General features: G+C 43.7%; 1 protein-coding gene across 1 annotated transcript in view; it reads left to right on the top strand.

The window, feature by feature from the left end:
• Nucleotides 1-17,460, top strand: part of grin2db (glutamate receptor, ionotropic, N-methyl D-aspartate 2D, b) — a 56,870-nt gene that overhangs the window by 16,353 nt on the left and 23,057 nt on the right. The window contains exons 2-6 of the mRNA XM_005732176.2: nt 6,417-6,756; nt 7,058-7,264; nt 8,277-8,543; nt 11,608-11,936; nt 13,097-13,211. Coding sequence (XP_005732233.2) covers nt 6,469-6,756; nt 7,058-7,264; nt 8,277-8,543; nt 11,608-11,936; nt 13,097-13,211 — 1,206 coding nt within the window. The 5' untranslated portion in view covers nt 6,417-6,468. The remainder of the gene's footprint in view (nt 1-6,416; nt 6,757-7,057; nt 7,265-8,276; nt 8,544-11,607; nt 11,937-13,096; nt 13,212-17,460) is intronic.

The following is a 17,460-nucleotide window of genomic DNA, read 5'->3' as shown; positions in this document are numbered from 1 at the left end:
CACACACACACACACACACACACACACACACACACACACACACACACACACACACACACACACACACACACACACACACACACACACACAAGATAGTTGTGTTTTCATCACTTCTTAGGACATAGCACTGACTTATTTGCTGTACATGTACCCTTAACCTAAACCTAAGTACTACTTGGACAAAACATAATTCTTAAACTAAGGATTTATGTTAGGAGGACATGCTTTTTATCCCGAAAAGTGAGGCAGGATCTTCAAAATATGACCATGTAAACAGATTTATGTGCCTGTAGCTTGACTTATAAAACACACACACACACACACACGCACACGCACACACACAAAACCAAAGAGAGAGAGGGGGAAAGCAAGAGAGTGTGGATAATTTAAGATGCCTAGGCTTTATTACAGAGAAAAATTAAAGGCCATGAATTTTATCAGCTGATTTTTCCTCTCAGGTTACGTGAGTTCATTTTTTTCTGAGCATTACAGCAATTACCCGGCATGTGCAGGTTCATAATAAGCAAAATCAAAAGGCATTCTCCACTTAGGTAATTATACACTCTGTCCTGAATGGTGCGAGTTAGAAAGATGAGATGTGGATAATGTCATATATTTCAATAATGATCATCCGTAATGGATGTGATTTTCCCGTCACTGCTTTGTGTGTCTGGTGTGCCAGAAACCACAGAGACATTTTCCTTTTTGTTAAAAAACGAGGTCAGTGAATTGTTAGTGCAACACTGAGGCAGGGTCCAAGGTCAGCTTCATCTCATTTCCATCAATCCATAGAGGGACGAGAAACAAGGAGTGTCCTCCCATTCAAGTAATGAAAGTTATCCCCTCAATGTACAGAAGTGGAGCCCAATTAATTGACACTGTCTCTTGGCAGGAGAGTTTAATCCGAAACGTAAAGAAAAAAAAGAAGAAAAAAGCCTGAATTAAAGGCAAGATCCTCTGAACCTCGGAGTGAGGTGCATTTTGTACGACCACATGGAAGCTTGAAATGTCAGAATAAAATGCCGTCTTGCTGTGAAGAAACATCAAAGTGAGATGTCAAGGTGACTGTTTCATTTTGTTCTTCCAAAGGGTTACGAAATATGAAAAGGACATGTGGAGACTACCTGCCAGAAACAAATGTTTGGCATGAAGAGCCAAGGGGAGATTTTGCTTTCCCATCTCACATAGTGCTGCAGCTTATATGAAATAATACCATATACAGTATATAAATTTGCATTTTGTGGGAAGACAAAGTAGAGCGGCGGCCTTGAGACTTAATATCGAAGAGTTTCTTTTTATTTGATAAAGAGGCAAACTCGATTTATTTCGCATCTTCTATATCACCTAACCTTAAATTTAAACAATCCATATGCAAAGCTGTCTCATAACAGAAGCAACATATTGTGATTTGTCTTTCCTCTTTGAGGACCTGCTGAGCTGATAGATGCCTGTGTGATTTTTTTTCCTTGAATGGCTTATGATAGTCACAGCTCTGCAAGTCCAAGCAGGGCAGCTGTGGCTGCAGCAAGCTTTACTACTGCTGTTTACAGCCATGCAGTAGAAACACACAGAGCACTGTACGCCCTACTGCTGCACGCTGAGCTTCTTGTCGATCACTCTGCACACTATGCACAATGGGAACAAGAGCCGCTCGCCTGCCTGGTGGCTCTTCTACTCGACAGGGATCAAAGAGAAAGAGAGCGATAGGGACGGAGAGAAATGGGAGAGAGGAAGTAAGTGAGGGAGGGAGGGGAGGAAGCAGAGAGTGAAAGAAGCGCAGGACAAAGACGTGCGTGAAGGGAAAGAATGGGGAGCGATAGAGGAAAACAGAGGGAAAGGAGAGAGGGCAGGAGAGTCGGTTACAGTGGCATGCTGCAGAGTGAGGTGGTAGAGAGACTGAATGAATGAATGAATGAATGAGAGGATGAATGAACGAGTAAAACACCAAAAAATCCAAACGTGACTTAGTGAGACAGACTGAGTGAGGGAGTGTGTGTGTGTGTGTGTTAAGTGAGAGTGCATGAGTGAGTGGATGAACAAGTGCAGCAGGACAGAGAGGGAGGGGGGAAGGGAAAGAGAGAGAGAGAGAGGGTGCGATATTGGGAAGGGGGGAAAGAGAGGGAGAGAGGATCTGTTCCGTCAGAGAGGACACACTCCAGTGGCTGTGATTGAAGTATGGGCCAATTAACACGAGGAGCATTGAGCTCCAGCTGCACTCTTCTCTTCATTCCTCCGCTCCCACACACTGCCATATTATCCCCCACAACACACACACACATTGATACACTCACATATATGCACACTATGGACACCACACTGTGCTGGCACTTTATCTTATCTTTTAGTACAGTAGAGCTATGTACCAAAGAAAATTATTGAGGCTACACATGGCCGTTTTCTCAAGTACACTGTCGGGCTTAAATGTGGACAAATGAAAAAAAAGGAGATGAATTGAGTCTTCATCTTCATGAATGTGTGTTTCTTAATCTAGGCACTTAGAGCGAGAAGCTGCAATCTCTTCTAATAGAGTATAGCACAGTATTTATTAGATTGCATATATTTCAGATATGTTTTCTTGTGTGTGTTGGCTGTGGAAAATGGCCTAAGCTGATTCAGTGCAGCTCGTGCCACAGGCAGCTGAGAGCAGGTCCATTACTCTGCGTGACAGCAAGGAATGAGCAGCAGAGCCTCATTGTGGGCTAAACACAACGCTGAACACCGCACTTCCGCAACTCCACACTGCACAAACTCCAGACTACTCAAACTCCCATCCCCGCTCACGTTTCCCAGCAGATCCGATGCAGCGCGCGGTCTGGCACGCTGCCTCCATTGGAGTTCAGTGTGAAAGGGGCTCAGAGAAGTGTGGATGCCAGCAACTGACATCTACCCAAGAGCTCCCCACCTCTCTCAGGACGTGCTCTTCTACAGTCACCGCAGGCGCTCGAGCATACAGGAGAAGGGGGAGTAGGTGATCTTAAACATTGTGATTGTTTCCCTACCATCGCACTGACACCAAGAATCAATTTCATTTTTGTGTTCAGAGGCTATACAAGTTTTTTGGTCCCTTTAGCTTTGGCAGGAGTAATATAGGCTTCGCTGTTCTCCTTTATAGAAGGATGTACTGTACCTTCAAAGCTGATTTGCCTTCCGCTGCACAAAGCTGCAAACCTATTTTGATATTTCACAGACCAGGGAGAGAGTTTTCGCATAAGCTGCACATACACTCGCCATTAATTCCTATAAGTAATGATTTGAAATGGCAGCAAGCGCATTATGCAGAGTAAATCAAATGTTTAAGCAGAAATATGATAAGATGTGTTTTGATTGTGAAGTACTGGCTGGCAATTTTGGAAGAGAAAGACGAGACTGGCTTGCCTGTGTGAATGTTTTCTCTCTCATCTTCTTGATTAGCTGTCTCTGTCGGCCTAAGAATATGCTCTGCTCTTAAGTACCCGGTAAATATTCCTGAAGGTGTTTTTAGTTTGCTTCTAAGAGTCACTGGCATGAACGCTGGCTGTCTATGGTGCTGTAAATGCCACTTTCTTTGTTTAAAAAGACAAACTAAACAGCCTCAGCAGAAAAAAATTATAATAATTAAACTGTAGCTACAGTAAGCGGCTTATTACAAGATTGATTGACAAACGGAGAGATCAACACTGCACAGTGCACATAGTTTTAATGGAGGCGCTGATGTAACGATTTAGAGAGCTTATAATGATTGAGGGGCCGTGATGAATTTAAAGTTGTGGTTAGGTAAAAAAATAAAAAATCAAAGGAAGCACTTTTCCATGAATTCAGATTTTCCGTTACATATTTATTGCATCTGCAGATGACAGACAAGGTCCAGGCAGTTCACCTAATAACGCACACGTGTTTAAGAAACGACTCCACAATAATAGATAACTTGCCTTTAATGACTTTCAGTAAGAAACAGAAATCTATACACCTTTTGATTAAGTGATCCCACGTAAAGCAATCCCTGGATTGTGGGCAGCCTCTTGCCAAGTACATTTGGAGTATCCAGCGCTTGTCTGGAGGAAGCTCCAGGGGACTGAAGAGGATGGTTTTTAAAGTTAAGGGGGGCATACTAAAATGGAAGAGAATAAAAAGCATTTTAACTAAAGATTAATTTACGTTAGAAAATCAAATGGAACTGTAATCTCTCACTCGTTCTCTCCCACTCCTTTTCATTCCTCGCGTGTGTGTTAAATGTAAGCCTGCTTTTTTTATTCAGTCTGCAAAATTTCACAGATCGTAGCAAAAATAATGAACTTATAGTAAGATATATTTAAATGAGGATTTATTTATAATTAACTTTATTGAAGCACGCCCCAGTGAGATGTTGCAGTTTGCACTTTTGATAACGGGCAGAGTGTGCAGTAAGAAATGTGGATGCTGAATGTAGTAATGCGCTGTTCGCGCTTCCAGCGAGGCTCACCGAAGGTGGAATAGCACACACTGGTTGTGCAGTGCAACGTAAACAGCTCGTGAGACTGAAATACGGTGACAGCCCTAACAGTTATTGGCTGTGAGCTCGGCACCGTAGAATACATCTTCTCCAAATGAAATGATGTACTGTATTCCTGCAGTTCCATCTCTGGCTTTCTCATTTTCTACCTTTCTGCCCGTCTCCGTATGTCCTTTCCTACCGCAGCTTCCTTACATCAAAAAACACAGAAACCAAACCAAAAAAAGAGGGAAAAAACCCAACAAAGCCCTGTTTTCCTACCTCTCCTCTTCATTATTAGCTCCTCCTTTTCCCTTTCTTCTACTAACAAGTTTGTCTCCCCCTATCTCTCCACATCTCCATCTCTTTTTCTTACCCATTTCTATCAGCCTCCCTTATTCACCCTCTCATCCCACTCTCGCTCTCTCTCATTCTTCCTTTTTCTCTCTACTTCCCCACCACACACACCCTGTCACTCAAAACAGAAGGTTTGGCAGTACATTTGCCTAGGCCAGACACGTATACACATCCCAGTGATCAATATTTCTTTTCCTGCTACTCTCCCCTGTCATATTTTACACCACCTCCAACCTCCCCACCCACCTTCGCCCTCCCCTCTCCCCCGCCACCGTGTGGCCTGCTCCTCCACACAGTCTCTCGCTCAGTACATCCTAAGTCATATGCTCCGAATATTTACAGTACTTTTCATTCCTATTCATTGCACAGCTCTCTCTTGTGGCTGCTCCCTATCTCGCATTCCTCCGGTCCTTCTTTTTCTTCACTGCTGTCTTTTTTTATCCAAAAGACTGATCAGGGTCAAAGAATCGGCAGACTGTGACAAAGAGAGGCGAGTCGGATGAAGACAGAGCGAACAACATAGAGGGGAGGATAGGCCAAACAGAGGCACAGAGAGTTACTGTAGAGAGAAGATTATGTCAGAAGGCCCCTGCTAATCAATGCAACTGTGCCTGGTACCTGAAGCCATGAAAAACTGGGAGAAGAGACGGGAATGTAAAAACGGCAGAGCACAAGAGAGTGGGCTGAAAGTGAGGAGGACGTGGGGAAAGGGATGGAGGAGGGAGAGAAGGAGGGCAGCTGGCACCAGGAGCAAATTGAAAATGATTTGCTGTGTTTTTTCTCTTTTTTTTTTAGTGAGAGTGTGCGTGTGTGCACATATTAACCCTGATATCTCCCAGGTAGTCATTATCTTTCTGTGTGGCTGTTTGCGTGGATGTGAGCGCGTACAGCCATGCATACTGCATTAACCCTCATATCTCTCTATCATTAAGGTGCTCTACAGGCGCAGTGCTGCTATGAATTTATCTCAGGAATGTTTGTGTGGCTTCAAACGCTTGCATGCTTGTGTATGCGCGTGGACGCGGTTGCGCGTGAGGGCGAGTGTGTTTACAGTTATCTTAATTGTTGTTATCATTCATGCAGCACAATAACCACCTCCGCCCCAATCTTTGTCTCTGTCTGCTATTAACTCTCTCTCCCTCTCACCCACCTTTTCTCTAACGGCCAGTTTCTATTTTTCCTCTTATTGTTCCTCCTCAGCCTGCAGCCTAAATAGCACCCATTTCATCTTCTCTCTGTCTTCCTTTCTTCTCCGTCCTTCATTGTTTTGTTTTTTTTTCTTATCCTGCATCTTTCGTCCAGTATTTTCTTCAACCAAGACTAACTTTCATTACCTCATGATTGGATTCAGAATTTGTTTCCCAGTCGACTGTATGAAGTCTCTGATCACTTTCTCTCTCTTTTTCTCCCCCGTTCTTTCTTCTACAACTCTTACTTAGTGTGTCCTTCTTACCCTCTTCTTTTCTTCAGTTTTTCTTTATTCTCTAATTTGATTTGATGTCCTCTGTATTGGACATGATAGAAAAGTCTAACTTAATGTCTTCGCTCTTGCTTTTTTCCTTCTTCTTCACCTCCCTTTTTTTCTTCTCCTTGCTGTCTCTCTTTCTTTCAGGCACCCTCTCTTAGTGCGATATATATCTGCCTCCCCCCCTCGGCAGGTTGCCATGGTCGCCATACCTACTCTCTCTCTCCTATTGGTCCTGGCAGAGTGGGCAGGTCTGGTGGACGCCTCCCCCCACCTCCTGCTCCGGCCGAGTCCGCGGGAGCGTGATGCAGGGGCCATGATGAACTTCAACATCGCCGTGATCCACGCCGGTGCGACAGTGCAGGCGGAGGCGGCGGTGGCGGGGCCTGGGGGAAGGGTGCTCTATCCCGGCTTTGGCCGGGTCTACGGCTCCCTGGGGGAGAGCGTGGTCACCCAGTGGGGCTCTGCTAACGTCATCTGGCTACAGGTTAGACACTGTCTCCTCCATCTAGTGCTTGTTCAGCTTTACTTGAAGGAGGGGAATAACAATGACGATCCATTATTCATAATCACTCATTATTTTAGCTGAATAGGCAGCACATTGCTGCTGTGTGTATAGGCCCTGCTGAATGAGCAGGGAGCTCTGCTCCTTGACCACAACTTGTATGAGGAGCCAGACATGCCATGAATACTACAGACACCTTCTTTGTGACTAAGGCAAAGTCAAGACACACTGACCCACTGTCTTTTTCTCTCTGTCTGTCTTCGTTCCTCCCTTCATCTCGCAGGTGAATGACAGTAGTCCTAAGACAGTACTGTCCCAGCTGTGTGAGCTGCTGGCGGCGCGGCCCCTGCAGGGTCTGGTTTATGAAGAGGAGAGGCCCCCTCGCACAGCTTGGGGACCTTTGGCCCCCATGCTGGAGTTTGTCTCTGCACAAACAGGACTGCCCATAGTGGCTGTAGGAGGGGGAGCGGGGCTGGGGAGGATGCCACAGGTAGGAGGAGGGAGGTTGTAATTGTGGTAGGTGAGGAGGTGTTTGCGACTTGAGTGTGTGTGAGATGAAGTTAGGAGAGAATAAAAAAAAAAAAATATATATATATATATATATATGTATGTATACAAGAGGCCAGTGTCCCAGATTGTGTAGCTGCAATTGTGAGAAAAAGCAGGTAAAACAATCTTAGTATGATGTGTCGCACACTGAAGCATCTCGGATTGATGGGATTTTTAATGGACTATAAAGGGAAAACTGCTATCCCCATAACAACAATGTCACAACTTTGCACATCCTGTTTGTGAAGAAAAGGTGCCAGGGAAGTGCCTGCGGGATGGAGGGCAAGCTGAAGGTCAGGGTCACTGATCTGCAGAAACTTTACAGTGTTTGATCTGTAAATGGCACCAACTGGGGCTATTGCTATGCCTGTGATGTTTTGGGGAGGGAAGCAGTGAGCAGACACGAGTGTGTATGTCAGTGAGTAAGGATGTGTGTGCAGACTGTACATTTTTTTTTTTGAATTACATGATTGTGTATGCATCAGAGAAAACTAGTGCCAAATTTCATCACCAAACAAGGGGGGGAAGAAATAAAAAGCAGTGCATTTGTGCTTACAAATAACTGTTTTAACCATTTACTCTTGAGGAATTAAATTGTAGCACTTTGATGAACTTCCTTTGAAGCTGTACCCTCGCCTAATCCTCATTCCCTCCCACCTCCTGCACAGACTTTTTAGAAACACTCCCTTCTGGATGTCATAGGAGAATTCGTGCAACAATCCAAGCTGTTTTAGCCCTGCGGCGGAGCGATTGCTGCTGCTCTGTAACAACTACAAGCCCCGTGATGCCTCGATGTTGTGCATAAAGATGGAGCAGTCCAGGGCATTGTAGTTCTTTTTAGTGAAAATGTTGTTTGTTAGTTACTCATGCTAGTGCAGCTACAGTTTAGACACAGAGGGGGAATTTTAAAGTGAGATTTTTAACCACATCTGCCACTATCTTCCCCAAATTAGGAATCAGGTTCCGTCTTTCTCCAGTTCAGCTCCTCTACCGCACTCCAATTAGAAGTCATCTTTGAGGTGTTGGAGGAGTACGACTGGACCGCCTTTTCCGTGGTGTCCACGCGCCACCACGGCTACCAGGATTTCCTGTCTGTGGTGGAGGGCCTAACGGACGGCTCGTTCATCGGATGGGAGAAGAAGAGCGTGGTGATCCTGAACGTGACCGACGACCCTGGGGGGGCACGCACACGCAGGCTGCTGAAGGAGAACGAGGCGCAGGTGAGACAGGGGGGAGGGAGGAGGGAGAGGGGGAGGAAAGGGGAGGAAGTGCTGCAACTATCATTGGGGGCCCCCCTTTCTGACAGGTGGCTTCCCAGCTTTTTCCTTCCTTCTTCATCTCTCCCTCTGTCCCTTCACGTCTCTCTCTCCCCTCTCTCCTCTATCCCTCTGTTCTTCTCTTCCCCTCCCGTCCTTCCAAAGCATAAAGAGTTCATCGGTACAACGAAAAACCAAGAGTCGGTCTGACTTTGCCGACTGGCTTTTGTGTGGCATTGTATGTTCTGTGGTGATGCGGAGCGCTGAAGAAATCCAGCACAGTTTTCACCCGTTTTCCTTTTAAGAAGCTTTAAAAAAGTGGACAAATGTCTTATGTCGTGTTCTTTTTTTTGGTGTTTTCGGCCTGTCATACTCGTTACTGTATGAATAGAAACTGGATTGTAAAAAAAAAAAGATAAACAGGACTGTTTATCGTCTTAAAAAAACAATATTTAGCCGCACAGAATGAGTTTGTAATGAGCGATCAGTTAGTGCGCAGCTGCTTGTTGGAAGAAAATGACCGTAACCGATTTTCTTTTTTTCCTTTTTCTAATTCATAATTCATCCATTAACAAGCTGATGCTACACAATTGCTTCCCATTATGTAACTCTCACTCTCTTTATTTTGGCTTAAACTTAAACTGGCTTTAACTTAAAATATCCAAATATTACAAGAAAATCAATCAATTCTAAAGCTTATGCTTCAAATTTTCTTTGACTTATTAATCTCGACCAGGATGATTTGTGGTTTTGCTTTGTACTTCTGACACGTTTCATTCCTTTGTACTGTATGCTTTCCCCTTCTTACCTTCTTTCATACATCCACTTTCATCACACTGTCTTTCACTCACATTTTTTTATACCACCAACCTCTCTTAAGCCCCCTTTTAACCCTCATGATCCTCCTGTTCAGATTTGTTACTAATGTCCGTGTTCTTATGCCTACCCCACCTCCCCTTCAAAGCTCCCTTTCTCCCTCTCTGCCTCCCCTCCTGTGCTTCTTTGCCTGGAGACAAGCTCAGTCTCCTCTGCCGCTTTGCTTTTCACCTCCATCTCTGTATGGCTACCACTCATTCAGTCGCACATCCCTCCTGCTGCACGTCTTCCTGGCCACAGACTCTGCTTACCGTTGGCTCGGTTTAGTCTGGGTCTCAATGTCATCGCTAATGTCCCAGAATGGCTACTGCAGCTCTGCGTGTGTGTGTGTGTGTGCATTTGTGTCTGTAAGTGTGTGCATGTGTATTGGATTCCTTAGGCTCCACTCAGCTGGTGTCACTGTTAATCTAACATACCGCCTGCGGCGAGTTGCCTATACGGAGATCTTGCTTTTTAACCTTGCTTTTCATGACAGCTCCCTTGTTTTAGCTTTTCTCTATTGCTAATAAATGCTCGTGATTGGCTAGTGATGTGTGTGTTTGCATTGCGTGCTCTCTTCTCTCTCTCTTTCTCTGCGCTACATTTATGATAATGTCTTCCACATTGTAGATGGCCCCGTGCAGGTCTGGGTCAATTTCAGCTCGGCTCTCTCGCTGTCTTTCATTTGTCCCATTCCTCTTCCAGCTTCTGCTTTGTCAGTGTTTCTTCTGCTCCTTCTGTCTTCATCTCGCTCTTTTTGTCTGTTTTGTGTTTCTCATCCTCATTTCCTATCTTTAGATATTGTGTGTCTTTTTTTAACAGCTGATTTCATCCTTCCTTCTCAATTAAGTCTCCCAATCTCTGTCTTCCACCCTCTGTCTCCCTCCTCCTCCTCCTCCTCCTCTGTCACTCTCATTCCCTGCCTAATTCACTGGAGGTTTATTGGCATACGGGCAGGATTGTTTTGCCAAGCCATTACAGTTCAAAATTCAATGAAGGCGCAATTCTCAAAATGTGCTTTCAGTCTGTTTCCCTGACACCCCCTCCTATTGCATGAAAGAGTTATCTTTCTCTTTTTTGCCCTTCAATTCTGCTTTGTCTCTTTTTTTCAAGCTGTAGTTTTATTTTTGGTTTCCTCATTTATTCTAAACACTTCACTTCTTTTTTGGTATTTGCCCTCACCTTCTTTCTCTGACTTCCTGCTTCCAGATGCTACTTCCTCTCTCCACTTCCTTCTCTCTCCAGTTTCCCAGTAACCCCTTAAAAACCCTGTCAATTTCAACCCTCCTTACCTCAGCATTTGCAGCAGGGCGCTCATCCCGTGTCACTTCTGTCTAGCTTTAATATTTTTTTCTCTCTTTCTTCCCAGCCCCACTCAATCATCCAAACCCTTCTTTCACAAACATCTCTTATCTCTCCAGGCACTGATTTCACCAAAATATCACCCTTTGCTTTTCTTCTCTAACCCTCCTTCCCCCCTTTTTGATCTCCAAGGACTGACTATTCTCTGACTATCCTCCTCATCCGCTCACTTTGCCCTGGTTGTCTCCCGTTGTCTTTCTCTATCCTGTTTTTTAATAACATGTCAGAGCTTAACCTCCTCCCCCTTATTTTCCCTCAGGTGTGTTTGGACTTTAACCGCCACCCCTCCTCCTCCTCCTCTTCTAGATCCCCACCTCTTCCTTGCCGCTTCTGTGCTCCACCGCTTATAGTTGTTTGATTTTTTTCCTTTCCTTGTTTTACTTCTGTTTTTATTAACCATAAATGTAACTTGTTTCATTAGGCCTAAGCTCATCAAGCACTGACCTTTACTGCTACGCACCTCTTAGCACCCATCACATGCTGCCCTGCAGTCTCCCCTCTTTTTAGAGTGCCTGCATCCCTCTTGAAGTCTAACACCCAACTTCCATGCACCTTATCACATCAGCTTACAGCTATCGCTCCTCTTACCTCATCCAGCATCCTTGTTATTTGCTGATATGGGCTTTTTATCCAACCTCCTCCCCTCCCATTCAGGTACACCTCTTCTCCGGCTCTATCTTTCTCCCCTTACTTCTCCCACCCTCTGTCTCTCTCCACGTCTCCCCTTTCCCCTCCTTATCTCACTAGTGTGTATGTGTGTGTGTGTCTCCCCTCGTCCCTGTTCCCTCCCTGCCTTCCTGCTGTCCTCCAGGTACGTTTGCTGTACTGCTCCCAGGAGGAGGCTGAGCTGGTTTTCCGAGCTGCCTGGGCCGCAGGTCAAGCCGGAGCCTCGCACATGTGGTTTGCTGTGGGACCAGCCCTCTCCGGTTTGGGCATGGAGAACCTGCCCCGGGCTTTATTTGCTGTACGGCCTCAGGGCTGGAGGGACGAGCCCCGCCGAAGGATCGCTCGTGGTGTGTCGGTGCTGACTCATGGGGCAGTGGCAATGCGAAAGGAATACGGAACCACGGGCGGGCCAAACTTTGTCACCAACTGCATGACGGATGCCAATCAGACCCAGAGGCTGCGAGGCAGGATGAGGTGAGAGAGATATCGGGGAAAGAGTGAAGCTCTAGAGAAATGAGGAGGGAAGGAGGAGAAATATTAGGTTGGAGGGTAAAACACAGCTGGCAAGCTCCAGACAAAATCTTTGAAATAGGAAGGAACAGAAATAGAGATGGAACATGGTTTAGTCTATGAAAGGAGGTCTGGTTCTTCGCCAGAATGAGCTGGAAGATATATGGGTGGAGCTGGTAAATTCAGTGTCAGAGAGCAGGCACAAAAGGGATATCTGAATTTGGAGCTGGCTATCATCCATGCAAAATAGATGTTGTTGGTGCGTGTAGTTGTGAGTTGGCGAAATTACCACAGCATCTGTAGCAAGCAGACCATGTCTCATGTATATTAATGAACTAGCTTTAATATATTCCTCGTAGGCTGTACAAACGCACAAGCAGCACACTCTTAACAGGTATCTCAGGTGGCTGTGGTTACCCCGGTTCATATATAACACCAGTCATTCTCACTCTATGTGCACATTGAACACAATATTGTATGGAGAGAGTACTCTAAGTAGTTTTCAAACATGAAATTGATTAGTTTATTTGCTGTAATTTTTTTGTAAATGATCCTCAGCACAAACGGTGAGGCAATTATTGGGAAATGATTAATGGATTCTCCTCTGTTTGTTTATAAATTATGTCTAGGAACAGAGCAGAAAGATGTTTTCGTTTCTATTTTTTTTGCACTGCTACCTGCTGTTCACTGTCTGCAACTACAAGCTGCTGTTCCATATGAAGCTTTCTGTCATGCATTACAGAAAAAAAAAGAAAAGCTCTCATATTTTGTGTTTTGAAGCCAGCAAGATGACATAAGGAGACAATTAGAAAGCCTGTCCTGCGTGATTACCAGACAAACTATAGAGCCCGCAGCCGATGCCGAGAGCAGCAGTTGTTTGACTTCAAAGATCCTGACAATTCTGTGTGTCTGATCATTCGTCTGTACATTTGATTAACAGACAAGCCCTGACTGTCACCACAGAGGATCTGTGATTTAGTTTCAAGTGAGAGCAGGGCAGGCATTCTGTTGCATCAAACACAAGTGACGTTTCTTTTCTCCTCATATCTTTAAGATGAATGTTAATTCATTCGCTGATATTATGCGCTTTCTGTCCTCTCCCCTTCTGCTGCTCTTCAATGCAGATATTTCAGCAACATCACGCTTGGTGGTCGAGATTACTCTTTTAATAGTGACGGTTACCTGGCCAACCCCTTCCTGGACGTCATCTCGTGGACACCTGGACGTGGATGGGAAGATGTAAGGACATGACATAACTTCTTTGAATCTTTTATTTGCAGATTTATTGAGGTGTAAAAGGATAATTAGTTTTTTGTTGACAGTCTTGAGACTACAAGTAGGGAACAAAACAAAAGCTCTTAGCTGCTGACCCCCAGAGCAACCTTCTTTTGCTGATTTGAGCAAAATGAATAATATCTCTACAGTATGCGAGCAAGTAGAAGAGATTCATGTTCGAGTAATAGGCACATAAACTTGACAGTGAAGATATGCAGGTCACAAAGGTGCATGCTCATGTGAAGTTCACGATTTCGCTGTTGGTGCCTCAGGAGAGAGAAGCTGGCTGCTGCTGCTGACCATCTGACTGCGCTTTGTGAATGTGCACACTTGCTGTACTCTGCCTGTTTGGTTAATGCTGCTTATTCAGTTCATTTCATGGTTACAGTGCATTCACGTAATACCACAAACAAGATTGCACACACACACACACACACGCACGAACGGACACACTTATTACTCTGTAATGATCGGAGCATTGACAAACATCTAATCATCATCAAGTTTGATGATTATAATTTTTTGAATTCACCTATTAAGCAAAACATGCACGCTCTCCAGCTTCTAAAATGAAATTTCCTGCTTTTTTTTTTTTTATATATATATATCACTTTAAACTGAATATTTCTCATGTTTTTTTGTTTGGTTTTCTTTGGTTTGACCAATAAGCAACAATTGCCTCCCCCCATGACCACAGGGAGGCCATATTATTTGATAATTTTACTGAAATTGCTTCAAAAGGCACCAATAGAGCTCCAGTTTAGCGACTTGAATTAGTTGTTTTGAAGTTGTTGGAAAGGGGCATGGAAACATATCGCCATGGGAGTTTATGAGGATTGACTTGAGTGGCCGCTGGTGGCAAAGGTTTTATTCTTGGACTCTATTCATGTTTCAAAATAATCCCTATTTATCTTCAACATGGTCTGCAGTCCCACAGTTCATCCACTGTCTGAAACACGCTGCTTTAGCTCCCTTTCCTTTAAGCCATCGTTCTGTTTGCCCCATAAAGAACAGACTCTGATGAGCACCACCTCGTTCACTTGCTGGTGTGGCGGCTCGGGAAACAAACTGTAAACCTACCAAAAAATACCAATTCCATTCCACAAAAAACTGTAACTTTGCAAATCCGTTCCCAGATGTCAGTTTATATTTGAGCATGAATCTAATGAAAATTAAGATTGGACTGCAGCAAAAACATTTCAGTATTTAATCATGAGCTCCTTTTTTGGAATAAATAAATGGACTCACCTGACACTTTATTAGTTACATCTTTCTGGTGCCAGGTGTGTTGGCTCTTGAACTGTTTTAATACTTTGTGGCATGGATTCATCAAAGTGCTGGAACCATATCTCTGAGATTTTGCTTCATGTTATGATGATGTTGCTGCAGATTGGATGTGCATTCATGATCTCACATTCCTATTGGATTGAGATCGTCATATTCAAGAATCTACTTTGGAGAATATTTAAGCTTTGGGACGTAGCTTGTTATCAGAAGATGGGCACACTGTGACCAGCAACAATACTCAGGTAGGCTGTGGTGTTTAAATGATCCTCAGTGAACCATTGGTACAAGGCAGGATGGGTCCAATGCTTTCATGTTGTTTATGCCAAATTGTGACGCTACCACCCAAACGTGGCAATCAAAACTCATCAGAGCAGTCTTCTATTGTCTAATTTTGATGAGAATGTGTAAATTGTAGCGTCACTTTCCTGTTGTTAGCTGACAGGAGTGGTCTTCTGCTGCTGTAGCCCATCTGCTCCAAGGTTCAGTCTGTTGTATCTTCAGATGTGCTGTTCTGCATATTTTGGTTGTAGCAAGTAGTTACTTGAGTTACTGTTGCCTTCCTATTAGCCCGAAGCAGTTTGGCCATTCTCCTCTGGCATCAACGAGGTATTTTCATCCAGAGAACTGCTGCTCACTGGATATATTTTCTCTTTTTTTGGACTATTCTCTGTAAACCCTAGCGATGTTTGTGTGGGAAATCCCAGTAGCTGAGCAGTTTCTGAAATACTCACACCAGCCTTTCTGGCACCAACAACCATGACACATTCAAAGTCACTCAAGTCACTTTTCTTCCTCATTCTGATGCTTAGTTTAAATTTCAGCAGGTCGTCTCGACCATGCCTACATCCCTAAATGCACTGAGATACTGTCATGTGATTGGCTGATTAGATATTTGCAGGAGTTGTTGAGCTAGTGTACCCTAATAAAGTGGATAGTGAGTGTATGTAGCTGATGACTGATGTTTCTATGTGTCTGCATACGATCATACTTGAGATTGAACATTTTTATACACGTAGTAACAGCTGCAATTATAGAATTATCAGAATTATAAGGTTCAGTAAAGCTACACTGAAATATTCCCATTGTTTTTACAGAAAGTATATTAACAGGCTATTCAGTATGATCATTAAGATCAACATTTCAGTGATATGTTAATTATATCTCGCCATTCTCACTCACTATTCCCCTAGATGAAACGCTTTGTCTTTTATCTTTAATGAAGCTAAAATCCAGCTGTATACTGAGCTTTGTGAACAAACAAAGCTCAGTATACAGTCTGTGCAACTTTGGTCTGTTGATGGCCTTAAAAAAAGAAACGACATCTTAAGTTAAATGTAAAGTATTCTAGCTGATGAATTATTTTTTATTTATTTTTTTATTTTTTTTGCTTAACCTCCAAAACTCATGAGTACTTCAGAGTGGTGCCTGACAGGAGTGTAATTAAAATATCCTCAATCTTTGATGTCATCCAGGTCCTAGAGTAGAAGAAATTGACTGTTTAGAGCAATCCTAATAGTGTTTATATATGTGTAAATTTATATATGTATAAGAGAAAATAAGTAGAACTATAAGAGAATTTTATTCAAATGAAAATGCAGTTAAACATGTTTATTTACTTATTCTTTGTCCATTCACAGAAATCGATTTCTTGATGTTGTTTAGACTAATAGTTGCTGATTTGTTTTTTTTTGTTGTTTTTTTCTAAAATAAAGTGAAAATCAGACTTAAATAGTCCTGAAGGTTTCTGGGCTTCATCTGCATCTGATTGTAGCCTCACCATTGTTTTGTGTGCACATCTACCGAGCACCTGTATGCCTGGCGTGTCATGCATATTCTATAAAACAGCATTTGTTCAGGAATCCTTAATACGAAGCCTTGTCACCTGTTGGGGATGTTTTCCCTTTAATGCGCTGGGATTTTCCCCTCGTCAGTGTCAGAGGAGAGAGAGCGAGGCACATTTTCACACACACACCTGCCTTTCTTTCCCACACTGCACATGCATAAAGACACAAAAATCTCAGAACATTAATTCTGCGACTGGATTCAATTCTGCACAAATACAAACAGCAATGCACCAACATACGCTCACACACAACCACAAATACACACATTGGTGGTTCTCAGCCTCCTGCTGGTTTTAACAGCCCACCAGAGTCCAGTCTCAGCATGTTGTAACATGCTGACTCCTGCCATATCCCTCAAATCCCTTTCAATTAGAAGCTCCTGCGCTGGTCCTTCGACTCTGTGCAAACGCAGGGTGCGAAACTCGCCCACATACACACATGCTTAGAGCTCACATGCAGACATCTACATATGTGCACACAAATGAGAGAGCATAGAGTATGCCTACACCCTTCTTGCACAATCCTTATTACACACACACACACACCCTCAATAAGGATAAGACGCCTGCATCTGCCTATTATGCACATCCACGCTGTTGGCTCTCCCTGAATATTTAATGTTCTCTTTACAATGACTGCACCATTACCTAGAGCATGGGAGCACCCAGCTTAGCACGCTGAAACACTGCAGACTAGTACTGAAGGTTGTCCAGCTTTTGCGCGGCTCGTTTCGCATATGAGAAAAGCACAGAGAGACAGATTACTAGAATGAACCTTTATTAATGACAATCAGAACTGCTAAAGAAGAAGGTTTGAGTTTAAAGTGGCTCCCAGTTCCCGAACTTATGAATATATTCAGCAATTTTCATTTTTTACGTTTTTTGGCTGGTCTTTTTCGGACATTTGCGCTTTTGCCTTTTGGGGTATGTTTCTTGTAGAAAGTAATGTGTTCTCCCATAAGCTTTGTCTGTTTTCTCTGCGTTTCCTGAGTGTGTTTTGATTGAACGTCTGCTGTGGAGCCTTGGTCGAAGTGCTGTCGAAATACAGTCATTGTTGTCACCGCCTCCTCTTCTCTGCCAGTG

Source organism: Pundamilia nyererei, unplaced genomic scaffold (genome assembly GCF_000239375.1).
Source record: "Pundamilia nyererei isolate P.nyererei 1_Seehausen unplaced genomic scaffold, PunNye1.0 scaffold00045, whole genome shotgun sequence".
NCBI lineage: Eukaryota > Metazoa > Chordata > Actinopteri > Cichliformes > Cichlidae > Pundamilia > Pundamilia nyererei.
The sequence above is the reverse complement of the archived record's forward strand: the minus strand, read 5'-3'. Positions and strand labels throughout refer to the sequence as shown.